General features: G+C 34.0%; 2 protein-coding genes across 3 annotated transcripts in view; one reads left to right on the top strand and one right to left on the bottom strand.

Annotated features, from left to right (window-relative positions):
* LOC128208753 (copper chaperone for superoxide dismutase-like) overlaps window positions 1-15568 on the bottom strand; it is a 17222-nt gene extending 1654 nt beyond the window's left edge. The window contains exons 1-5 of one of the 2 annotated variants that reach the window (XM_052912303.1): window positions 15548-15568; window positions 2417-2489; window positions 1298-1432; window positions 477-660; window positions 237-279 (exon numbers count right to left, since the gene is read on the bottom strand). In XM_052912303.1, coding sequence (XP_052768263.1) covers window positions 237-279; window positions 477-660; window positions 1298-1432; window positions 2417-2471 — 417 coding nt within the window. In that variant the 5' untranslated portion in view covers window positions 2472-2489; window positions 15548-15568. Of the gene's footprint in view, window positions 1-236; window positions 280-476; window positions 661-1297; window positions 1433-2416; window positions 2490-3866; window positions 3924-15547 lie in introns of those variants that run through there. The other variant, XM_052912302.1, reaches the window with a different exon arrangement.
* On the top strand, window positions 9799-27573 carry LOC128208752 (uncharacterized). Its single transcript, XM_052912301.1, has 10 exons — window positions 9799-9908; window positions 12464-12541; window positions 13057-13169; window positions 16142-16246; window positions 16496-16620; window positions 17182-17344; window positions 19794-19900; window positions 20867-20983; window positions 21570-21691; window positions 22010-27573. The coding sequence occupies exons 2-10, from the start codon at window positions 12523-12525 to the stop codon at window positions 24871-24873; spliced, it is 3735 nt and encodes a 1244-aa protein (XP_052768261.1). The 5' UTR covers window positions 9799-9908; window positions 12464-12522; the 3' UTR covers window positions 24874-27573.

Below are 27573 nucleotides of genomic sequence, written 5' to 3'. Positions count from 1 at the left end.
TTATTTTTGCATTCAGGCCCGAAATATTTTTCTCTCAAAGGTGCTATTTGGCAATCAATGAGATGTCCATTTAATGGTCATGTAATATTCCTAAGTTCCTGGATATTTAAACCATTCTTTAAAGAACTGAAAGGGCTTTGGACTACCAAATAAATTTATACCAGGATTTATCAATACAAAAAAAAGGTGGTTATTAATGTTAAAATAATAAAACAATCAGATAACGCTTGTTGTACTGTTAGATTGTTTATTCCCATGCTTCCATATACATCGCCACAGCTGAAATAGAAGAACATATCATATCAGTACAAGCCTTATTGATTTATGTTTATGTATGACAGTATAAACACTGAACAAAATTAATACACCTATTAGCCACCTATTAAAAGCAGTATTTTTGGAATTGTAATTCCAATATCATATACTATTAAATTAATGTTGTGCTGCATTTTATAAAGAGAAACAACACTGCTTACCTATTACATCCTTCTGACACATCACCACATTCATGAACACAGAGTGCGTGTTTCCCTGGGGCAAGTCCGTCTATGGTGCCGTCCACAACCAGCTGGTCCGTGTCCGTCTGAACAAAGCGGATCAACCCACGTACAGACGCACTTCCATACTCCATGATAGACACAGCTGCACCAAGATGACTTCCTTAACAAGTGCAGCAAAAACTTCATGCAATATTTACCAAGAGCAACAGCCAATGCAATTTTAGAATAAGGCCATGCAAGTTTGATTCTATGTCTAGTGTCATCTACTAGTCAATTTTTCATATTTCAAATCTTAAAAAATCAAAAATTACAAAATATCATATAAGGATGGCAAATATACACCTTTGTCCTTGTAACATGAATGTAGGTTAATAACTATTCACTACTCAATTATGGTAAGTCACAGTCAGAAATGTTCCAAACAAAAATTATAACTATACCTCATATCAGTTGTTTCTATTGAATTTGTCTTTAGATGTATCATAATGATATTTCATTTAGTTTCTTTATGTGTAACCATCTAAAAAAGACGTTGTTATTATTTATCTATAGGACATGTGAAATGAATATTATAATTCATCTTGGACAAAAAGCTTTATGCTTTGTTTTGGAATGCCTTTTTAAACAGCATAATGTTGCCTTTCACTCATGATGTCTTGGGTTCAACATCTATGCTCTAAAAGGAAAACATTACTGCTTTCTTCAGTGAAAACTAATGCAAGTGTGATTTATATTAGATTACTGCTGCCTTCACAATCATGTTGAAACAAAATTAGTAGAAACAACATTAGACTCACCTGTTTTACCTCCCATTCCTTTGAGCACAGCCCTCTTCCCCGTGCTCTCTATAAGGGCCTTGATCCTCTCTGACCCCAGGGAGCTGTCGACCAGAACTTTACCACTGGAAAGGTCAACACTAACAGATTTCACTCCTGGAATTAGGAAAACAATCAATGTATGTATTGTACTTTAGTAGTAACTTAAAGGGGCTGTACTCCGTATGATAAAATAGCAAAAATAAAAGAAAATTGTCGAAAACTGACATAAACTTGGCATCCATGTGTACAATGCATTGAAACTTACTAACTGAAGTACCACATAGTTTAAAATTTATTTAAGTTTAGCAGTTATTCCGTATTATTCCATTAAAAAAGATTACTGGGTATGTATACCAGGTAGAATTCATTCCTGATGCGTGATTGGCTAGTCGGTGTTATCACATTATATTACTGGGGTAGGTGTATAACGTAATTATGTCACCCGATTAGAGTAAGCTTTTGTAGCTCAGTGGATACGATGCTGAACTGTAATTTTGGTGACACGGGTTCGAACCCGGTCTCTGACACGATTTTTTTTTTACATTTTGGTACTTTTTTTACAATTATGATATCAAAGCGTAACACATTCTATTAGATAATTGTCCTGAGATTCGTTACAGAAAAAAACTTTTTTTGGTGCCAATCTGGTGTACAGTCCCTTTAAACAATTATTAACCTCATTCTAGCTTTAATTAATGGCCTTGACTTCATACTATCACAAAAATAATGAAGACATTTCTCAATGATATTGATAACCAACTGAAATAAATTTGACCAGAAAACAGCCTGGCAAGGTTTTGAGAACTGATACTTTTTTAAATTTAATTAATAAACAGTTTTGAAGCGTTATACTTTTAGAGCAAGAAATGTATTTGTGCACTAGCCTGGACCTCTTATGTTTTACTTGACTGTTCTTTGCATTATACAGTATACATACTATATGTAGATTACCTGATTTACATTAGGAACGCAGAAAATAGTTTAGTTTTCAACTTCTTTTGTCTTTTTATGTATATACTCAAATTGGGAAAATATACTAGCTGGCATATGACCCATAGATTAATGCGGGCTAAAAAAAGAAACACCTGAATTCCTTACCATCGACTCCTTGCAATGCGTTTTCCACCTTTTTCACACACTTCTGACAGGTCATTTCCACATCAAACTCCAGCTGGAACAACAGAAAAGCAGTCACATCATATATATTTACTGCAGTATAATTCATCAAGCTTCCCATAAATATCTATACATTCAGACAGATTTTTTCTCTGAAGTTTTGTTCCATTTCAAATTTGGTGAGGTCTAATGCTCAGTAATGTATGTTTCCTGTTTTAACTAAGGTAACTCAACATAATACATTTGTCCTTATATTTGCCAAAAAAACATGCAGGGAGTCTTTTTCTGTGTATCTTCAACAGATTCTACTACTGGTACCTTAAGAATATTCTGATTCAATCAAAAACAATTGATCTTATTGTTGCAGATAAAATTTCAATGCATTCTTTTTAATTAAGCTACAGGCAGGATATCTTTTATAACAGTCAATTGTAACCACAGCCCCCCAGGTCCAGGTGTATATTGGGTATAGCGGGTGGGAAATGGGCAGTGTTTTACCTTCCAGTTGATCCCACAGTGCCGAGTGAATGTGGTGGTTTTGTTTTCACACCAAAAATAGCAGGGAATGGCCCATGGCTTTGTGCCAGGAATTATCAATTCTTTTTATTGGATTTGTCCACGTATAAGCCAAGCTTTTTCCAGAGTTTAACGATATCTCAAGAGAGATATATATATAAAAAAATGGTGCCTCATCTTGTTTCTCTCGCAATTTGAAAGAAGTCAGATTCAAATTACAGTATGTCCAGTATAAGGGGGGTATTTTACTCATACTTTGTCCACACAGGGCATGAATTTTACCTGGGATTAGCTGGACCTACATTTCATCAAAGTTGAGAACATATAGAAATATTGATAAAACACGCTTTTCACATTCAGGTTTACATTTTATTGTTTGATAAAAGCCCTCAAATTCTTGCACAATCTCAGTGAACAAATTAAATACTTTCTATAACCAGTGGTTCTTTTCTCTTATTTTATTTTGTAGACAAATGAAATAAGCCTGTAAACACAATTGATACCTATTTACAAGATAGTTTTTACAATGATAAAACATCATTATTTCAATAATGCAATAATACTATCAAAACAAATAAAAGGAATACAATAATGCATGAGGTATCATAATTAAAATATACCGGCAGCAATATGATAAATTAAATAATCTTTTGCAAGATAATTGGGTAATTTGGTTAGATAAAGCGTCCCCTATATATTCATTAATAACTCACTCATACAAGAACCGGAAAGGCGGAATGACCACTTGCAAAATATACTAAGTACTGTACATAGCAGATACATTCACGACATACAGACGATACATTGACATTACATTGACTACTTTCGCGCGTTTAACTTAATGATGAAACGAACGGGTTGTTACATTTCCTCATATAAAAATTCTTAGGTTTAAACATCCATTCTAGATATTTACCTTTGCGGGCGCCGCCATTTTGAATTCACATTCACATTTCGTAGACGTATCACGTGGGCAAACATCGGGTGCGGGGTGATACAGGAATCCAGTGGATTTCACGTTAAATCCACTCAAAACGTGAAATCCACTCAGAACTCAGTAATTTTAATTAATAATTTATTTTTTCGTATACATATTAGAAAGTGCCTCATGAAGGGTTTATATTTCAAATTTTATTGAAATTGGTCAAAAAATAAAGAAGTTAGAGCATTTTTCCAATTTTTTCCAAAAATAGATCGGAAATCGAGGTGAAATCCAGATTCCGATAAGTGAAATCCACTCATAACTCATTAATTTTAATAAATAATTTTCTGTTTTTGTATATTTATTAGAAAGTGCCTCATAAAGGGTTTATATTTCAAATTTTATTGAAATTGGTCAAAAAGTGAAGAAGTAAGAGCAATTTTTCGAAAATAGATCGGAAATCGAGGTGAAATCCAGTTTTCGAGAAGTGAAATCCACTCTTAACTCAGTTTCATTAATTAGTAATTTTTATTTTTTGTATACATTTTGGAAAGTGCCTAATGAAGGGTTTACAAAATTTTATTGAAATATATCAAGAAATGAAGAAGTTAGAGCAATTTTTCGGAAATCGAAGTGAAATCCACATTTTGACAAGTGAAATCCACTTTTTCAGACGTGAAATCCACTCATAACTCATTTATTTTTAACAAATTATTTTTTTGTTAAACAAATAATTGAAAGGGCTTCATAATGGGTTTATATTTCAAATTTTATCCAAATTGATCCAAAAATAATAAAGTTGTAGACCTATTTTGAAAAAAGATCGGAAATCGAAGTGAAATCCACATTTTGACAAGAGAAATCCACTTTTTGAGACGTGAAATCCACTCATAACTCATTTATTTTTAACAAATTATTTTTTTTGTTGAACAAATAATTGAAAAGGCTACATAATGGGTTTATATTTCAAATTTTATTCAAATTGATCCAAAAATAAGAAAGTTGAAGTTATATTGTGAGGGCGTTTTGTTGGGTATGCATAATTGTTTAATTTTTTTCATGATAAACACAATATCCATACACAGGCCATACCACGTGGAGGCGCCCTCAATCATGGCCCTTTTTTACTTTCGAATTTTGAAAATATTAAAAATTTAATAAATAATCCGAAAATTGTTTTTTTTATTTGTTTATGCCAGACATTTATTTATGATTATTTATACATGTACATTGGTTGATATACATAATCATAAAAAAAGAAACAAACAAATACAACAGAGCAAAGTTACACCAAGTGAAATCATATGTTTAACTTGGTTTACAATAATGAGAGATAATGAAAAGGTATGTTCACAACAGTGAAGAAAAATAATTACACAAAATAAACAATAGCAAAATATGAAAAAATATACACAGGTAAACTTTGAACATAGCCCCATGTGAAAAATTTAAAATGGAATAATTCGTGAGGGTGTGCACTGCCACCCGTGCTGGGCTTCAATAGTGATTCTCGGCGTGTGCACACCAGAAAGGGGAAACTTCAAAAAGACAAATTTCTAAGCAAAAAAAGTTTCAACGCACAGAGAAAACGCATCAATAATCTTGTTCGAAAAAGTGTACAATGCATTGAAATGAAGGACATCAGATTTCATAAGGACTATCACAGTGACACGGTGCACTACAACAACAAAGGACACATTAAATACTTTGACGCCATCGGGAAACATATTACGTAATTTCACAGATTAATACGAGCTAAAAGCAATTATTGTGATGTTAGTTATAAATATGCTTATTGTTGTAGTAATAGTAGTAGTAGTTCGCAAATGTGCTTATAAAAACACGTAGTTATTAATTTATTGTTGTTATATAGTTGTTGTTATTTATGTTATTTATGTTTTCAAATGTGCTTCATTCATTCATTTAAAGATGTAGTAATATCTATTCATGATTGTTAATGTACTTTTAAACTTATTATGAAATATATTTTTGAAATTAATAAATATTGCATTAACTCATATAAAACGTCTCCGTTTTCAATAATAAGCATACTATAAAATATGCTAAGTATATATTACACTTACCGATTCAGTGCTGCTGTGTAGTTGTACTCATCCCCGACACAAGCACACTTTATACACGCAAACTTGAGATGACGTTGGTCCCAAGACTTAAGCTCAAGCTTACCCATTTGACAACATGTACGATGGCACCACAACTTACAATTATCACAATAAATTGAGTCAAGTGCACATGCCTCAAGGCATACACTACACGGAAATGTTCCCATTTTATGAACAAATACAGCAGAAATATACAGAAACAATTAATTATCCTTTTAAATATCCAAATATAATAAAACAAAATACACAGAAACAATTAATTATCCGTTTAAATATCAAATAATACGTATATCCAACACTACATGTTCATAGCATAAAAAATAAAAACATAGCAATGACAATTGCCATTTCTGATACATTTTATACTTATCATATCTTCTCAAATTCTTTTTCGACATAAAATAATTACTGCCATTGTACTAAACTTCTTTAATTTTACCGCCAAGTATGTTATGTCAACTTTCTCGGATATTTGATGTATCACCTTAACCGCTAAGTGCGAAAGGCGCGAAAGTAACGGCACGTGAGAGTCGTGATCCTCGTCTTTGATAGATATAGATCAAAGACAAGAGTAATTATTAAACGATATTATAGACCTAATATATTGGATAGTGGTTACTTACAGTAAAAAACACACCAAAATATTGCATCTCAACTGATTCAGATATTAGATCTAATGTTATATAAGAGATCACGACTAAAATAGATTAAATGATACTAATGTAAGTAAATAAAACATAAAAACATTAAAATATAATCATCGGACACAAACTACTACTGTATTAACATTAAGATACTTGATTGAATTTATTTCTTTACACTTAGTAGATTTCTTTCCCAAATATTGCATTTCACTTGTCAAAATGTGGATTTCACTTCGCTTTCAGATTTATTTTCAATATATTTATCTAACTTTTTCATTTTTTGACCAATTCCATTTAAATTTTAAATATAAATCGATGATAATGCCTTTTCAATTATTTGTTCAGCAAAAAAAAAAATAAAAAAAAATAAATGAGTTATGAGTGGATTTCACGTCTGGAAAAGTGGATTTCACTTGTCAAAATGTGGATTTCACTACGCTTTCAGATCAATTTTAAATATATTTATCAAACTTCTTCATTTTTGGACCAATTCCATTTAAATTTTAAAAATAAACCTATGATAACGCCTTTTCAATTATTTGTTCAACAGAAAAAATAATTTGTTAAAAATGAATGAGTTATGGGTGGATTTCACGTCTCAAAAAGTGGATTTCACTTGTCAAAATGTGGATTTCACTTCGATTTCCAATCTTTTTTTTCAAAATAGGACAACTTTCTTATTTTTGGATCAATTTGGATAAAATTTGAAATACAAACCCATTATGAAGCCCTTTCAATTATTTGTTTAACAAAAAAATTAATTTGTTAAAAATAAATGAGTTATGAGTGGATTTCACGTCTCAAAAAGTGGATTTCACTTGTCAAAATGTGGATTTCACTTCGATTTCCGACCTTTTTTCAAAATAGGTCTACAACTTTCTTATTTTTGGATCAATTTGGATAAAATTTGAAACATTAACCCATTATGAAGCCCTTTCAATTATTTGTTTAACAAAAAAATAATTTGTTAAAAATAAATGAGTTATGAGTGGATTTCACGTCTGAAAAAGTGGATTTCACTTGTCAAAATGTGGATTTCACTTCGATTTCCGAAAAACTTCTTCATTTCTTGATATATTTCAATAAAATTTGAAATGTTAACCCTTCATTAGGCACTTTCCAAAATGTATACAAAAAATAAAAATTAAGTTATGAGTGGATTTCACGTCTGGAAAAGTGGATTTCACTTGTCAAAATGTGGATTTCACTACGCTTTCAGATCAATTTTAAATATATTTATCAAACTTCTTCATTTTTGGACCAATTCCATTTAAATTTTAAATATAAACCTATGATAACGCCTTTTCAATTATTTGTTCAACAGAAAAAATAATTTGTTAAAAATGAATGAGTTATGGGTGGATTTCACGTCTCAAAAAGTGGATTTCACTTGTCAAAATGTGGATTTCACTTCGATTTCCAATCTTTTTTTTTCAAAATAGGACAACTTTCTTATTTTTGGATCAATTTGGATAAAATTTGAAATACAAACCCATTATGAAGCCCTTTCAATTATTTGTTTAACAAAAAAATTAATTTGTTAAAAATAAATGAGTTATGAGTGGATTTCACGTCTCAAAAAGTGGATTTCACTTGTCAAAATGTGGATTTCACTTCGATTTCCGACCTTTTTTCAAAATAGGTCTACAACTTTCTTATTTTTGGATCAATTTGGATAAAATTTGAAACATTAACCCATTATGAAGCCCTTTCAATTATTTGTTTAACAAAAAAATAATTTGTTAAAAATAAATGAGTTATGAGTGGATTTCACGTCTGAAAAAGTGGATTTCACTTGTCAAAATGTGGATTTCACTTCGATTTCCGAAAAACTTCTTCATTTCTTGATATATTTCAATAAAATTTGAAATGTTAACCCTTCATTAGGCACTTTCCAAAATGTATACAAAAAATAAAAATTAAGTTATGAGTGGATTTCACGTCTGGAAAAGTGGATTTCACTTGTCAAAATGTGGATTTCACTACGCTTTCAGATCAATTTTAAATATATTTATCAAACTTCTTCATTTTTGGACCAATTCCATTTAAATTTTAAATATAAACCTATGATAACGCCTTTTCAATTATTTGTTCAACAGAAAAAATAATTTGTTAAAAATGAATGAGTTATGGGTGGATTTCACGTCTCAAAAAGTGGATTTCACTTGTCAAAATGTGGATTTCACTTCGATTTCCAATCTTTTTTTTTCAAAATAGGACAACTTTCTTATTTTTGGATCAATTTGGATAAAATTTGAAATACAAACCCATTATGAAGCCCTTTCAATTATTTGTTTAACAAAAAAATTAATTTGTTAAAAATAAATGAGTTATGAGTGGATTTCACGTCTCAAAAAGTGGATTTCACTTGTCAAAATGTGGATTTCACTTCGATTTCCGACCTTTTTTCAAAATAGGTCTACAACTTTCTTATTTTTGGATCAATTTGGATAAAATTTGAAACATTAACCCATTATGAAGCCCTTTCAATTATTTGTTTAACAAAAAAATAATTTGTTAAAAATAAATGAGTTATGAGTGGATTTCACGTCTGAAAAAGTGGATTTCACTTGTCAAAATGTGGATTTCACTTCGATTTCCGAAAAACTTCTTCATTTCTTGATATATTTCAATAAAATTTGAAATGTTAACCCTTCATTAGGCACTTTCCAAAATGTATACAAAAAATAAAAATTACTAATTAATAAAACTGAGTTAAGAGTGGATTTCACTTCTCGAAAACTGGATTTCACCTCGATTTCCGATCTATTTTCGAAAAATTGCTCTTACTTCTTCATTTTTTGACCAATTTCAATAAAATTTGAAATATAAACCCTTTATGAGGCACTTTCTAATAAATATACAAAAACAGAAAATTATTTATTAAAATTAATGAGTTATGAGTGGATTTCACTTATCGGAATCTGGATTTCACCTCGATTTCCGAACTATTTTTGGAAAAAATTGAAAAATTGCTCTAACTTCTTTATTTTTTGACCAATTTCAATAAAATTTGAAATATAAACCCTTCATGAGGCACTTTCTAATATGTATACGAAAAAAATAAATTATTAATTAAAATTACTGAGTTCTGAGTGGATTTCACGTTTTGAGTGGATTTAACGTGAAATCCACTGGATTCCTGTATCATCCCGCACCGGCAAACATCCGCGCCATTCAAAACTTCCGGAAGTGTTTTATGAACTTAAGAATTTAAATATGCAAACATTTTCCATGATAACAAGGCATTCAGGTTTTCAAATAAATGGGTAACTACAGTACATTGTTTTATATATTGTTACTAAATATATTCAACGATTTTGCACTACTGTATAATCTGTCTTAAATTTCGTACTCATTATGTTTCGTATTATCGACTATCGTATCAGTATATAGATAGATAAGATAGATTTATTTCAGTTAGGAATGGACCTAGCCACATTAATGCTAGTTCAGGGAACTTTTTTAACATTTGGATATTCATTTTGTTCTCTAAACGCCACAAGTCGACTATTCCATACAATGTAAAATATATTCTTCAACTGTTACTCCACAATATTTAACACTTCCCTTTTTATTTAAAAACACAAAAGTTACACTTTAATTATTTTAGCCAATACCTTTTACTTATTACACTTAAGTGTTTAATTAAACACAAATAATTAGTCTAATTTAGATCGACTTCTGTCAATAAAGCATCGCCATTTTGATACCATCTAGCAGGTGCCCGTTATCTTTCCGCTCAATATGCTTAGCGCTTTGATCTTTCATTCTTGGCTAGGAAAACAACGAGTGGGTTATGGATGCGTAGAGTCGCCAAATAAAAAATCGTCAAAGACACTTAAGCGGCTGTTTATATGGACTATCCGCTCAATATACTTAGGGCTGGGATCTGTCAGTTTTGGCTAGGAAAACAACAAGTGGGATATGGACGCGTAGAGTCGCCCAAATCAATAAATCGTCAAAGGCTCTGAAACGGCTGTTTATATGGACTAACATGGATATATTTAAATAAACAACATGTTAAGTGAATAACATAATACATACATGATATTATCAATAGCCATGACAGGCACAGCGAACCAAGGATGACACAAAAAAAAGAGAAAAACTCTTATTTCCATTATGACCATCAAGTAACATTTCTAAGGTTATCCTTCTGATTGAATCACCTCACGAGTAATTTGAAATCATGAATCCTTACTTGCATTAACAATATAACTTGTGCTATTTTTAATACAACCTGTTACAGTATACATGCCATATTTTCTGGAGACCATTCAGGGGGATTTGTTCAAAAGGCTGAAAATTCAGGGGGATTTTGGTTGTATTCAGGGGGATTTTTATAGCAGGTCTAAGTTGGCGAAATTTTAAAGTAGTTTTAGACGCAAGTACGAAAAAATGTATTCACATATAGTTTGCTTTGAAAACCTCTTAACTTTTTCATTATACAGAATTATTTTATGTCATGATTTATCATATTCTTATGATACACTGTCATGTTATACTGTACTTGCAGAACAAAATATGTCATTGGAAAAATATGTTTTCGAGACAATTAAATTAAATTTACCTTCCTCCAAAGTCTTTTAAAAAATTGTGCTTAATTCTATCGGCTTGATGACTTTCAGACAATAAGAGAATGGAATAAATATTATTAATTTCTTCCTTCCAAAATAGTAATATTTCTTTGCCTTTGATAATTACTACAAATTAATTGATCACTTGTTGTAAAAGTTTCCTTTTGGCATTTCACCCTTGTGGAGTTGTTTATTTACATTCAGTTTCACTCACATACTGTGGTTTCACTTACTTTGTCATTATTGTCTGATGTAAAAATTCTAAAAAAAATAAAATATATATATATATATATATATATATATATATATTTTTTTTTTTTTAAATTCCGGGGGATTTTATGGCATAATGTGTTGGACTCCCTGATTTTTGCACAGAACCTATTGTGAAATATTTCAGTTGTGAACAATGCTCTTGTGTAGATTTGAAAAGTATTCATTGTGTGATCTTAAAGTCTTGTATATTATCCTATATGGTTTTTAAATCATTACCTGGCCATAATGATATTGTCCGCCAATCTTTGCAGTACGATCTGTCAATCGAAGCTGTTTTAAAGATATGCCTTATTGCTGATATTCCTTATTTCAACACTCACAATGATAATAATCCATTTCCACGTCATTTTTAGCTCACTTTAGCCATAGGCTTAGGGTGAGCTATTAAGTTTGATGAATGTCCTTCGTCCATCCACACTTAGTTTAAAATGTTAACACTCTAGTGGTCACATTTTTGTCTCAATTGTCACGAAACTTGGTCAGGATGTTTGTCCCAGTAATTACTCAGACGAGATTGAAAAATGGGTCATCTGGGATGAAAAACTACCTCATGACCCACAAATAGAAAAATCTTGTTAACACTCTAGAGACTACTTTTAAAGTCCAAATATCCTGGAAACGTGTCAGGATTTTTTTTTGCGTTGATTTCTAGCTCAAGTTCAAATATGGGTCATCTGTGGTCGAAAACTAGGTCACAAAGCCCAAATATAGAAAAACCTTGTTAACACTCTATAGGTAACATTTTCAGCCCAAATATCCTGGAAATTTGTCAGAAAGGTTGTTTTGATAATTTTTAAGTCAAGTTAGAATTTGGTCATCTGTGATCAAATACTAGGTTACCGAGCCCAAATATGGAAAAACCTTGTTAACACAACAGTTTGGACCATTTTACAGGTGAGCAATCTTGGGCCATCATGGCCCTCTTGTTTATGAGAAATGCAGAAAATACATCAACACTTTTTTATTTTTAGCAAAGGCGAGTGAAGACAGGTTTCGTTGCAGCTTTAACCTTTAAAAAAAGTGAGCAGAGATGAGTTCAAAATCTAAAGGTAAAAGTATACTATATCAACCTTACTCTAGAGTTTTAGCTAGGATTTAAAAAAGGCAGGGTGCTGTTTCAAAAGAGGGTCAGGGTGCTAAGTAAGGCTGAAAAGGACACATTGTATTAAATGTGAAGAACTTCAATATTAAGAATTTGACAGAAATGTTAAGAGTTGTGTTTATTTGAAGCTATATTAAGTTTTAATTGCCAATCATATAACAAGTTTATCATTACAAAAGAAATATTATATTATCTTAGACATTTGATTTTATGAATGCAGAATGGTGCAAATGTTGGTTCCATGAAAGCAACCAAAGAAAACACCAACTGTGTGTAGCACTCTTTCATAAGCTAAATCCCTATGTACTTGTACGCTAGCAAGTTGTTGCTATTATTTGTTTTTCTGATAGAATCTAAATAAAAAATATACCTTAAAATAAATACAATATAGAAATGATTTTGATAAGGAATTCCTTTGTGATATTATTTGTGTATTGTATGGATTGGTCTTTTAAATTTCAGGAAAAGGCAGTTCCTGTAAGGAATGTGTGTTCTGTGACAGCAGTACAAATGATAAAAATATGTACGGAAAACTTCTCACACGGGCCGGACTTACAGCGCACTACTTTTGCATGGTACTTCTATATGCCTAAAAAAGCTGAAGTTTTATCATATAAATATGAATATAATTTGAATTTGTTTAGCTACAAACTTTCTCTTTTTAGCTTGACAATTTGAAGAATAAGGAGAGCTATACTACTCAACCTAGAGGCGCTGTCTGCATTAGCATCACAACTTGGTTAAGGTTTTGCATGAAAGAACTTAAGCTAATATCTCAGAAAATGCATCATGTATTGCATTGAAACTTTAGATATATAGTCCCAACTATCCTACTTAATACTTAATTATTGTTAGATAACACTAATTTGAATATAATGGGCCTTTATTAATTAACTTAGAAAATCTGGTTAAGGTTTTGCATAAAAGCACTAAGTCTTATATGTTAATATCTCAGCAACTATTAAATTTAATTGCATTGAAAATTTATACAATGGTACCGGTCATTAACCACCCAACCTACTTAACCCATTATTGGATGTAAATGCATCGCCCGCATACTTCAAAAAGGTCATTTCATTGTTTCAATTTTGCATCTTTCTTTTTGTAAATAATATCCCGGATGTTTATAAAAGTAAAGATTAGCCTCTTGGGTATTGATTTTCCCTTGAAAATATCGTCTGCTAAAATTAGAAGGTAATTATTTATACTGCGAATCTGAGGTGTGATATCCCATTGTGACGTTATAAGACCACGAGGTCGAGTACTGTGTGGAAAATCCCCGAAATTCATACATGCGTAAATCATTAAATATATTACGTCAGTTCAATTTATCATTAAAATCACTTTGCAATTCTTAACTTAAAAGCGGCAGGATTGTGGAGCGTGCTGTCTCTGTGACAGCTCTTGTTAGATAAAACTACTATTAAACTCTCATCTTCAGTTTTATTAACATATTGTTTTATTGTTTTGGTGAAAGAAAATATTATTACTTCTTATTCCACAAAGACCATCTTGCAGTTACATGTAGCATGAACAAAAAACTGAGCTGTTTACTTGGCCTAGATTTGACACTCATTGTTTTATTGGTCTCGGTGAGCAATATCCATCTGTCACGTTTATATTCTTCACAGTGGGAAACCTGACTTGAACCCAGCAGAGTGGTACTAACACTATGTCTAGGTTGGGAACCAAGCTTGATACTTGTTGGCTGTGGACAGTGATTGTTTGTTAGCTCGACTATTCGTAGAATAAGGAGGGCTATACTACTCGCCCCGGCGTCGGCATTGCCGTCCTCGTTGGTGTCTGGTTAAAGTTTTAGCGCAAGTTGGGATTTTCACTTATAAGTCCAATACCCTTCTTTCAATTGACTTAATACTTCACACAGTTGTTCAGGGTCATCACATAATGAGGTTAGATAACTCCATATTATCCTTTATACAAATTATGGCCGCTTATTGTCTATAGAACTTAGGTTAAAGTTTTAGGGCAGGTTGGGATATTTATTAATATCTTCTATATCCTTCTTTCAATTGACTTAATACTTCACAAAGTTGTTCAGGACCATCACACAATGAGGTTACATAACTCCATATTATCCGCTATACATGTTATGGCCCCTGATTGGTAAAAGTTTTAGGGCAGGTTAAAGTTTTAGGGAACGTTGGGATTTTCCCTTATAAGTGCAATACCCTTCATTCAATTGACTTAATACTTCACACAGTTGTTCAGTGCCATCACATAATGAGGTTAGATAACTCCATATTATCTTTTATACAATTTATGGCCCCTGATTGACTATGGAACTTAGGTTAAAGTTTTAGGGCAGGTTGGGATATTTATTGATAACTTCTATACCCTTCATTCAATTGACTTAATACTTCACACAATTGTTGTTGACCATCACACTATGAGGTTACAAAACTCCTTATTATCCTTAATACAAGTTATGGCCCCTGATTGACTTAGGTTAAAGTTTACGGGCAGGTTAAAGTTTTAGGGCAAGTTGGGATTTTAATAAAAAAAAACTTATATACCCTTCATTTAATGCATTTAGTACTACACAGAATTATTGACGACCATCTTACAACAAGGAACATAACTCCATTTTGAACCTACATACAAATTATGGCCCTTGAATGATTTTTTTTTAATTTCTTTTGAAAGGCACATTTTTATATTCTTAACCACATTTTGATATTGAATGACTTGCGTCATTGTTTGGGCGGGCTGTTGGGAGGGCAGCATCAAAGTCACCTTATGTATTGAATATTTTTAGCTAGGTTTGACATACAGAGTACCAAACTTGGTAAATACGAAGAGTGTATGGAGACCTTTGATGGGAGTGCATTTGAGGCCCCTAGGATCAAGGTCAAGGTTACTACTTATAGAAAAACTTAAGTAAGGGTCTACATATTGTGACCAAACTTGGTATATAGGAAGAGTTTATACAGACCTTTCATGAGATTGTGTTTTGGGCCCTGAGAGCTATGGTCTAGGTCATGGTCACTGTTGCTAAAATAGAAATATGGTTAGTTATGAATAACTCAAGTTAGGGTTGACAAAGTGTGACCAAACTTGGTATATAGGTCAAGTTTATGCAGAGCCTTCATGGATTGCCTTTTGGCCCCATAGGGTCAAGGTCACTGTTTCTAAAAATAGATTACTGTTTTAGTTATGGTTGACATACTGTGTCTAAACTTGATATGTAGGAAGAGTTTATGGATGACTTCCATGGGATTGTGTTTGGGGTCATTAGGATCAAGGTCACTGTTACAAAAAATAGAAGAAAGAAGTTGAAACTGAATCTTCTGCCAATCATTAAACCCTTGTTTTGTCACATCGCGATTCTTGTTCACCTTTTAATTTGAATGTTTTATTGCTTTTGACAGGCACATAATACATCGTTATTGTATTCACTTCTAAGTCAAAGCTGCAAAGCCAAGCGCGCTGTCTTACGACAGCTCTTGTTACCCTTTCAAATACTTTTTGTTACTTGTATAATGGCGTACAAACCTAAGGAATATGCATTGATTTCACTATATTGCAGCTGTTTGCAAGTGGGCTCAGCCAAAACGGGAAGTCAGAAAAGCAAGGAGTTCTTGGATTTCTCCCTGAAGACATCCGGAAGGAGCTAAAGAGGGCTTCAAGGCTGGTATGACATTGAGTTGGGTTAGAGTATCATTATGATCAATTAGCCAGCAAAATAAATATTTCATTAAAGAATTATATAGTTTAGGTTAAGGTTTTGTACTTCACTACTTGCAAATGATATTTATAAGTAATGTCAGACAACCTACTTTCAAGAAGAGGATACAGTTACAAAAACATTGGAATGTACTTGACATTTTTACATTTTTTAATAAAATAAATGCCTTATACATTACACTTGTAATCTATTCAGCGCTGCAGCTACTGCAAGAAGGTGGGAGCCACTATTGGCTGTGTGGTGAAAAACTGCAAGAAAATGTTCCACCTTGGATGCGGGAAGGAAAACCACACCCTCCACCAGTTCTATGACACATTCAGGTAACTTGGGGTTTCAAATACAGAATGTTAAGCACTAGCACAAACATCTATATCTGTGAATTGCTAAGAAAAATGCAAGTAAGGGTCTATTTGATATAAGGAAATATATTTTTTAATAGCAATAGAAGCTTTCTACTAATTGACCCTAAAGCTAGTGCCAATTTCGCTCACCGAACTGACCTCTAATCAACTTGAGTCAAGTATTGCAGCTGTGGTTGAGGATGGGAAATTCATGATGTTGTCACTGTTAATTGTACTGTGTATTGTTATAATTTTATCTAAATGAATTTATCAATCAAAAATGAAGATTTCTAAAAAATCAAAAAAGTAGTATACTTGTTTGAATAGTAAAATTTGTTTTGTTTTTTAAGTAGAATCTTTTACGACTTAAGCTCCTAAAATAAATAAATATATTATGATCACAAGCTGATGGGTAGTATTCAAATGTTTGGCAAGATTAGCAATACTGACACCCAAGTCTGACATAACAATTGTTGAATCAGTTAAGCAAAGTAACAAAGTGTTATAGTGTAACCAATTGGCAAACATTGACTGTTTTAGGTCATACTGCCCCGCCCATCGGCCGATGCAGGATGTAGCCAGTGACCCTGACCCTAACATCACATGCTCTATCTGTATGAACACTGTGCCTGGAATCGTGGGATACAAAACCCTGCAGGCTCCCTGCTGTAAGAAATATTGGTACCACAGGGACTGTATACAGGTATGAACAGATGGTGTCAGTAGAATTGTTCACTGACCTGAAATACTTCTTGAAAAGGATTAGTATAGTGTTGGCCAGTGTTTTTTATGCCCCCGAAGGTGGGCATATTAAAATCGCACCGTCCGGCTGGCCGGCTCTGTAACTTTCCCTTGTATGGACAGATTTTAAAATAACTTCCCACATGTGTTCCACATACTAAGACGACGTGTGGCGTGCAAGACTCGTGTCCCTACCTCAAAGGTCAAGGTCACACTTAGTGTTTATTCACAATGGAGTGCTGCATATAAGGACATAGAGTATAGGTTGTCGTGTCCGGCCTGTAACTTTCTCTTGTATGGACAGATTTTAAAATAACTTGCCACATGTGTCCCACATACCAAGACGACGTGTCGCCTGCAAGACCCGTGTCCCTACCTCAAAGGTCAAGGTCACACTTAGTGTTTATTCACAATGGAGTGCTGCATATAAGGACATAGAGTATAATTTGTCGTGTCCGGGCTGTAACTTTCTCTTGTATGGACAGATTTTAAAATAACTTGCCAAATGTGTTCCACATACCAAGACGACGTTTCATGTGCAAAACCTGTGTCCCTACCTCAAAGGTCAAGGTCACACTTAGTGTTTATTCACAATGGAGTGCTGCATATAAGGACATAGAGTATAGGTTGTTGTGTCCGGGCTGTAACTTTCTCTTGTGTGGACAGATTTTAAAATAACTTGCCACATGTGTTCCACATACCAAGACGACGTGTCGCGTGCAAGACCCGTGTCCCTACCTCAAAGGTCAAGGTCACACTAAGTGTTTATTTACAATGGAGTGCTGCATATAAGGACATAGAGTATAGGTTGTCGTGTCAGGGCTGTTACTTTCCCTTGTATAGAAAGATTTTAAAATCACTTGCTACATGTGTTCCACATACGAAGATGACGTGTCGTTTGCAAGACCCATGTCCCTACCTGTAAGGTGAAAGATACACTAAGTGTTTATTCACAAGGGAATTCTGAATATAAGGACATAACAGTGTAGGTTGTCAAGTATGAGTGGTATTTTTTTATGTTCAGAGGCAATTTAAAATGACTTGCCATATGTATTTGACACGTAAAGGCAAGATCAACTTTTCATGTACTGACCTTGTTTGTAGGTCAATGTCACATTCGGGGGCATTCGTCACATACTGTGACAGCTCTTGTTTTTAAAATGACAGGGTGTTAAGGGAGAAAAGAGCACATTGTATTGGGCAAAGAAGAAATGGAAAATAATGAATTTGACAGAAAATGTTCTGAATTCTGTTTAATTAAAATCAAATGCCAAAAAATCCAAATTTGTATGTATTTATAATCATAGTATGAATTTTAAAAGAAAATGAAAGCAGAAGGGTGCACATGCTGGTATCCATGAGAGCAGAAGTGTGCTACCAAACAAGACAGGGTGCAGCACCCTTTCATTTTTCTTTAGCAAAGACCCTAGGATAAGTCCAAATTCTTGGTTCCATTGTAAAATAGATACATTGCATATATGCCAGAATTAAAGATGGATTCATGTGTAAGAGTGAATAATGACATGAAGTGTAAAAGTGATTAGTTATTAAAAAGAGTATTTTTCAAAGAGAGTTTAAATCATTGATCGCACAGTGTATACCTTCATAAGATTGCCAGCCATATCCCTTTAGTCACTCTAGAGTTATTGCTTAATAACTTCATAAGCCTTTGTCCAATCATCTCCAAATCAGTCGGAATTTGTATTGACTATATCTCGTACAAGTCCGATAACCAGCCATTTTGCTGGAGTCACTTGAGAGTTATTGCCCTTTGATTATAGAAATAACCTGAAATCCGTCTTGTTCAGTCAAAATTATTAGAGGCCTTTGTTCAATTATCACCAAATTTGGTCAGAATATGTATGAGAATAATATTTCAAACAAATTTAACCTAATGCTTGATTCATTCAAGGGTTATCACCCTTTAATTTTAAAATGACTTTAAATCAGTCTTGTCTGAAACTAAAGAAGCCTTTGTCCAATTAATACCAATTTAAGTTAGAATGTGGGGCATAATATCTCTGACAAGTTAAATAACCAGCCATATGTGATTGAGTCGTATTGCCCTTTAATTATATAAATTACCAAAATAGGTCTTGTTTGACGAATAATTTTAGGATCCTTTGTCCAATTATGACTGAAATTGTTCCAAGTTTAGTATGGCCGTATCCCTTTACCAGCCATGTCGCCTCTGTCACTCCAAAGTTATGATCCTTGAATTGGCAAAAACTGTAATTACAGTGTCTTCTCTCCAAATTGAGCTTAACATACAACCACTTATCACCAAACCTGGTGTCCTAAAACTGACAGGCATATTTTGTGACTTTGGCACTCCTGTTTTTATTATCATTTTGCTAGTTTTAAGATTTTTCACAAATCTAACATGTTTTTTTTATGTTTCTTGTTGACAGCAATATGCAACATCTGCGGGCCTGTATTTCTTCAAGTGCCCGATGTGTAACAACAAGGATGACTTCCAGGCCCTCATGCTGGAGTTTGGCATCTACATACCAGATCAGTGAGTGAAGAGCAATCATCCTTGTCAAACCATTTAAAGCTAGAGAGTGGTCTAGTGGTTAAAGTATTCACCTTTCATCCATAAGGTTATTGGCTTTAGCCAAACCAGGGATATGTACTCTTGGCCAGTTTAAGGACAACAGTATTGGTTTATACCCAGGCAACAGGCTAACGAGTGATTTAGTCATAGGCCATTGCCAAGAAGACAGTCTTGAGGCATGTACAGTTTTGTAATGTAACATTTCCTGACAGTGTACGAGCCTTTAGACCGGTATCTGGGGATGTTCTGTAGGCCCAGAAGATATTTGTTTAAGCCTAGGGCCTTTGGGGTTTTGCACAGACTGTAAACAAAGTAGCAACTCGAAATAGATCTGTTTATGAACTGTCAAGTGGCATTTAAAATCTTTAATCAAGGAGTATTTCAGCACCATAATCAGCTTTAATTATAATAATAAGGGAGACCCATACACTCCTGAGAACACATACTACTTAAAAACATTGCAAAGGATCAAACTATTTAGAAAGAATGGATCTGCAGGAAAACATTGAGTATTGGACTACAAATGTGCAGCAAAATTAATCACTGCTTTCTATTTTCTTTTTCACACTTCCTCTTAAAACTGATTTACAGATCAGAATTAAATGTATTCTTTTTTAATTTTGGTTACCAATTACTTTAAGTCTAAAGTGTAGTATAATAGTAAATTGAGACTTTGCCTTAAGCTTTTCAACAACTTGAAACTGTCATTCATGGCTTAGTTTTCAATTAAAGCTGTGATTTAATTCATATTTTCTATAAACCACTGCTGGAGTTCCTAAATTACATTTATGTATATATATCTGATGGATAATAGGATCTATTAACTCTTGGATATGTATGGAGAACAAGTTAGCATGTCCTACAAGAAATTAGTTTGGCCATTGTCAGACTGCATATTGTACTTTATAGACTTAAAAAATTCTGTAGGGATGCATCATGGGAGACCGAGCCCCAGGCCTTTCAAGAGCTACTGGAGAGATATGACCGCTGTGATGCCAAGACATGCAGGTGTGCAGAGGGACGCAAATATGACAAGGAAGACACGTAAGTTTAGCTGTGGCAGTGTGCTTTGAACTTAATGTTTCAGATTTACTTATTTATTTTATACATTATGGTATCCATTGGACCAATCTAGTATTTGTTTCCTAATGAATAGTTGTAGTTTTCGGTCTGAGAGAATTAAAGCCTTCAGAGTTTTATTAGAAATCAGTCTCTTTGCCTTTGGCCATTTACAAACAGTATTGATTTGTTTTCAGAGTTTCAAAACATGTTACAATAATTTTGCAATGTTGTTAATAGTCTTGACTGTTTTTATTCTTACTAGACATTTAGTATTTAAGTCCTTTCAGTTTCGGGCAGGCAGAACCAAAATTTTTTTTATATGTTTGAGATGTTCACAAGACTTGCAACATAACATAAAGTGGTATTCAGTTTCTACAGTATTCTATTTTCCCTGATGATGTTTGTATATCTTCCAATTTCTATCTTTTAATTTGCGCGAGTTATATACTTAATACCACATGTTTCGGGACTTTTTCTGATATAATAATGTTAGTTCTTTTAGTTGTCATGAGATTCAACAAGTTTCATGAACATTTTTGAAACAAAATATTTGTATGTTCTTTTCCAGAAAATGGGAGATAATCCTGTGCGAGTTTTGTGGTTCCTCAGGCAGTCACATTGCTTGCAGCTACCTGTTGAAGCTTGGCAAGAGAAATGTCTGTCCTGATTGCTTCGAGCTGGACAAAAAGTGTAGGACAGTTTTTTCCAGTATGCTTCTTTCTGAACATTGTTATAAATTGTCCATCTTTGAAACAATTAGGTAAAGTGTGTTAGGCCAAGGCGTTAGGGTTGTTGTTCTTGTTGATAGCAGTAGGGAGATAAAAAAAACATTCAAGTTCATAACTTTATTAAAAACATGAAACTTGGTACAACATTCAGCAAAGATCTATGTGTAGGAATACAAATTACTTTGATGACAATATTATTGTTAATATTATGCTCCGATTTACACTTAATTAAAAAAAAAATATATAAGGGTTAGCTTACACTTATGGTCTATAATTTCAGGCAAGGAAAACGAGGTTGGTGTAAATTCACCCGCAAAATCGCCCCAAGAGATGCCCCAGCTGGACCCTGTGGAGTCCCCCATGTCCCCCAAAACCAGCCCCTATCCCGGGCCTTCAGGGAGCATGAACAAGAAACGACTGCCCTCAAAAGTCTCTTCCTCGCCCAGGATTAGCCTGGAAAAACATTTTTCTTCACCCAAGTCTGCTCCAAATTCTAGGAAAAAACGGCAAGCGGATGAGGAAATGAGAAGCCCGCCAAAACTAAAACGAGTGAAGTCCATTGCAGGGAGAAGAAAGCTGGCTAAATCTGCCACGTGTAAGAATGCTTCTTCAAGTCCCTCATCCAGCGAAGGAGAGCTGCCGCCTGCTTGGCAGAAGATAGAGGAAGCAAGACAAGTAGAAAAAGAGCGCAAACGAAAGAAAAAATACACAGGAGGTGCTGGTCAAAGGAGAAAGTCTGTCAATGTTGTCATGAATAAAAAGGGCTTAAATTCAGACAGTGAAGATGAGCCATTGTCAGTACTTTTGTCCAAAAAGAAAGGAGCTGATAGGAGAAAAACTGTGTGTGGAGTTGAATTACAGAGGGAAAACACAGTTGCAACAAACAAGAAGAGAATGTCATTGACCAATGGGTCTGAATTAAAACAGGAGCATAAAAAGAGAAAGTATACCAAAATGAAGAGACCTTCACTGGACAAAGCTCAAACAGTTTTGACACACTGGTTTCCAAAGTCAAACGCTAATAGAGCAAATGACAATGTAAAAGCTGATACAAACACAGTGAAAGTTCCCTCTGAGAAGAAAAAGGCTAAAATGCCCATGGTGATTGAATGGAAGGGGAAACAGTTGTTGATTTACTCGCCCAGAGTTGTACTGAAAAGGAGCAAAGGACTTGGTGTAATGAAACCAAGGAATTTAGAAATAGATATGAATGACAGGAAGGGTGGTGTCGACTTGACCAAAGGGATTGACATGCTTAGCACTATTGATATGAATGTTAGGTTAACCAGAAACATGCTGGACATGGACAATGAAATGGTAGATCTCTCAACAGATGAACTGAAAGAGCAACCAGGAACAGAAAAGCCAGAAGAAGAATTAATGGATTCCTCAGCAAATGTTACGAAGGAAATGCCTCCTATAAAGAGACCGAAATTTCTTGAAATAGATATGAAGGACGGGGGATGGAGCAAGGAGATGGAAGTTATCGCCACCCTAGCGACTGATCAAAGAATTACAAGACAGATGTTAGACTCTGATGTGTCTTCGCCACTCAAGAAAATTAGTGCCAGTGATGCATACTGCGATGACTCCCCAAAACCTCTGTTTGCAAAAAAGAGAAAAGCAGAGTTACAGACAAAGGCTGCTGAGAGAAAACATTTGCTTGAAAAGGGCGCAGATCAAACTTCACATGCTGCTGAGAGTAAACGTTTTCTTGAAAAGCGTGCAGACCAAACTTCACGGGCTGCTCAAAGGAAGCTTTTGCTTGGAAAGGGCACAGACCAAGTTTTGAATGGTTTTAAGCAAAAGAAGAGAAGCAGACAAAACAGGATGTCCAATTCTAATGCTACACCTGGCAAAGGTGAATTGAAATATTCAGTTTTAAGGGAGCAATTAACAGCAAAGATTGATACTCGTGAAGTTAGCTTGCCATCCACCAACAGCAAAGGCACTCAATGCCAAGAAAACAGTTTTGTTGTTACGCCTCTAAAAATGAAGTCAAAGGAAGCAAACATGAAAGGGTTCGATGACATGAGACAAGTAAGGGAGCTCACACCTACTTCTAAAAAGTCCAATTCTTTTCCATTTCCTAGCATAAATAATCTGAGCAACAATGATGGAATTGATAGGTCCCTTAAAGGTCCTATTAATCTAAATGAGACATACATTGTGCACCCAGAAATGAATGCGTTGCAAGATTCACCAGCGAAAAATCTAAGGGTGAGAAAAGCTCAGGAATCATTACAAAAGACTGTCATTGGTAACATACCTGGAGAAACAAGCACTCAGAAGAAGACAGTGGCTGAAACAAGTTCTACAAGAACATTGAACTCTGAATCGCCAAAAAAAAGAATTTTTAAAAATGCAGAATTTAATCCAGACATTGACTCATCTCCAGCTAAAAACCTGCGGAGGAGATCCACCACATGCAAAATGTCAATTAATAACATTGATAAACAAAGCTCTCATGAAGGAGACTCTTGGTCTAACACAGAGAAAAACTCGACCCAATCCAAGTCAAAACCACAGTATGATGTTCGTTGGTATTTTGAAGGTACACGCCAGATTGGTAAAGATGCCACTAATAAGCAATGTGAGAACACCTGTCCCATCACAAACACTTCCCCCTCACCCTGTCCTGTCACAGACACTTCCCCGGGGCCTGGAACCTCTAAAGCTAAAAGTTTAGCTTTAAAACTATCAACAGTGCCAAACATAATGATAACAGTTGAGAAAGAAAAACGACACATTGTACCGTACACAAGCCTGCAGCTAATCCCAGAGTCTGAGACTGGAGTCTCTAGTGGGGTCACCTCTTCTGATAAGAACTTGAGTCCGTTTTATTTAACCAAGTCTCAATACCCTCATCCTAGAAATGCTGGTGTGATGGATATTCGACCCTCAGTGCCATCAACGCGAAAAAATGCCATTGACTTTTCTGATCTTCGTGATAATGAGCCACTTACTGGACCCAAAAGTATAAGGGCTCTCAATGATATGAGGGACAAGTACATGCAATGTCTTTCCCCGGAACACTTCAATCTTAACGTTGATGTGAACACCCTGGATTTAGTGAATAAGGGATCGGAGTTGGACACAGATCTGATGGCAGAATACTATGTGTCAGATCACTCTAATGGTTAAGGTGCATAGGATCTGAATCATATTGATTTGTTATTATTCCTCATTTAAAAATAAAGTTTAGAGGGCAATAGATTTTGCATTGTTGGCTGGGGATTTATTTCTATGAAACTACTATTAAAGCTGCACTCTCACAGATATACAATTTTTACAACTTTTTTTTATTTTTTGTCTTGGAAAGAGCAAATTTTTGCGTAAATATCTGCAAACCAATGGTATAAGATTGCTGACAAAAAATAAGATCATAGATTTTCATATTTCCGTTCAAAAATTAATGTTTTATGGCTTAAACCGTTACTAACGTTACATTGGTTTAAGAAAAATGCATAAAACATCAATTTTTGAACTAAAATATAAAGATCTGCCATCTAATTTTTGTCAACAGTCTAATATAATTGGTTTCCAAAGATTTGCGCAAAAATCGGCTCAATCCAAGACAAAAAATAAAAAAGTTGTCAAAACATTTAATCTGTGAGAGTGCAGCTTTAAAGAGAAATTAATCAAAACTTATGTCATATGTGTAAAACCATATTGCTATTGTGCACGCACAAGATTGTTCTAGATGAGATCAGTAACCGTTATTGCTCTTCTATATGAATCATTATACTTGGAATTTATCCTTTAGTAGTGATAACAATATTTTTGCACAATATGATTTTATATTGTTGTTCATTACAAATTTGAGCTCACAACAAATCTCTAAATTGAGTAGATATTTTTTTCAATAAAGTTTCTCTTTTGAGGAGTTTTGTTTAAATAATTCTTCAACAATTCCTACACTGGGGATATCAATTGTCAAATTTGCTTGTTTTGATTTGCAAGTGTTAACATGTACAAGCATTGTTAAACATTTGTCTGAATGATTGCTAGATGCATCCAATATAGGATGCAAACTCTGACCCGAGATGCTGTGTTCAACTGCTTATTACTGATTTTAATGGTATTGTGTTACATGGGTCATTTTATTTTTGTTTGTTCTTTACATTAGGCCTTTTGTTCTAGATTAAAATTGGAAATAATTATAGATTTTTAAGTTTCTGTAAGAACATGTTTTAAAGCTATGTTTATTAATTTTGGAGGCATAGCTGTAATAATGTTTCATAAATTTATTTTTTAAATCCTACTGAGTTTCCTAATTTGGGTCACAATTTGGTACAACCAGTGTTTATTATTTTGTTTGATGTTGTTAAATAGTGTAATTATTGGGCATTTTGCATGATATATATATTATGTTAATTTGACACCATTATGTTAACTGTTTATAACTTTATATTTCAAATAGGTTTTTTCAGGGAAGGCTTAGAAATTATATACACTTATCAAATAAAAATGCTACTCAATGTTATTGTTTTAGGCTAGTTCACAGGGGCTTATCCGACCAAATTACATTTCGATGATTGGAATATACATGTATTCGAAATATGCCATTTTGCATGAAGTTAAGGTAATTTATGCCACACTCAACTAGAAACACAATGCCACACTCAACTAGAAACACAACGCCACTCTCAACTAGAAACACAACGCCACACTCAACTACAAATACAACGCCACTCAACTAGAAACACAACGCCACTCTCAACTACAAACACAACGCCACACTCAACTAGAAACACAACGCCATTCTCAATTAGAAACACAACGCCACACTCAACTAGAAACACAACGCCACTCTCAACTAGAAACACAACGCCACACTCAACTAGAAACACAACGCCACTCTCAACTACAAACACAACGCCACTCTCAACTACAAACACAACGCCACTCTCATATAAAAGTTTTTGTGTCGTATGAAAAGGACACACCGGTGCTAATGTTAGCGTCGGCTGCAGCAGCAAACCTGTGTGCATATTTTAATATGCATTATCCAATAGTGATGAAACTTGGTGACAGCGTTCGTGGGCTTTTCTAGATCAAATTTAATCATGGGGTAAATCGCACCGAGTTATGCCCCTTTTACGTTAAAAATAGTTTATAGAATTGTGCAAATAAAACTTCAGAAATTACCATCCAACCATGATGAAATGTTATGACTGTATTTGTGAACTAAATGTCTCGGTCACATTTCATCGTGTGATAAATCGACTCCAAACAGGCACTCATCCAATGTCGCGTAATTTTAGTCGTCCATATTGTGCGAAAGCATAATGTTCTAAGAATTGGAACAATATTGTTAAAGTATAGAGAGTGTCATGCTTATAAAAAATATATATATAGTTAGTCATAGATGTCGTCATCGTGCAAGAACTGAGCAATGTAAACACTTTATTATTAAGACAATACGCATAGTTACAGATGTATTATAAGGTCCATAACTCTGGCTTAAGCATTTGCTGGGTCATGCCTCTTAATAGACCGGAAACGGACGAACCTTGGCATTCACCTGTGAGGTGTTGACCTGGTGTCATGCATTTGCATAATATTTCCAGTTCTGGGATGTTAAAATAAACACAAGACGATAGTTGGCGAGGAAAGCCTCAATCTCTTGAAATGTCGAAAGTCTTGTATATTGCATACATTGAAGTAGTTCGTGTCTGGATTATCAGCCAATTTGGGAGATAAAATACACGGCACGATTATGTTCAAGCTTACATTACTGAGATGACGTGTGCAAAAATTAGCAACTTCCATGATGTGCGGAAATGGCCAATGCCACCATGAACCGTTGGACAACTGGACAAAAATGGTCACAGACGCACA

This window comes from Mya arenaria, chromosome 11 (genome assembly GCF_026914265.1).
Source record: "Mya arenaria isolate MELC-2E11 chromosome 11, ASM2691426v1".
NCBI classification, from domain to species: Eukaryota; Metazoa; Mollusca; class Bivalvia; order Myida; family Myidae; genus Mya; species Mya arenaria.
Note: the sequence above shows the minus strand (reverse complement) of the source record. Positions and strands in the feature narration are given on the sequence as shown.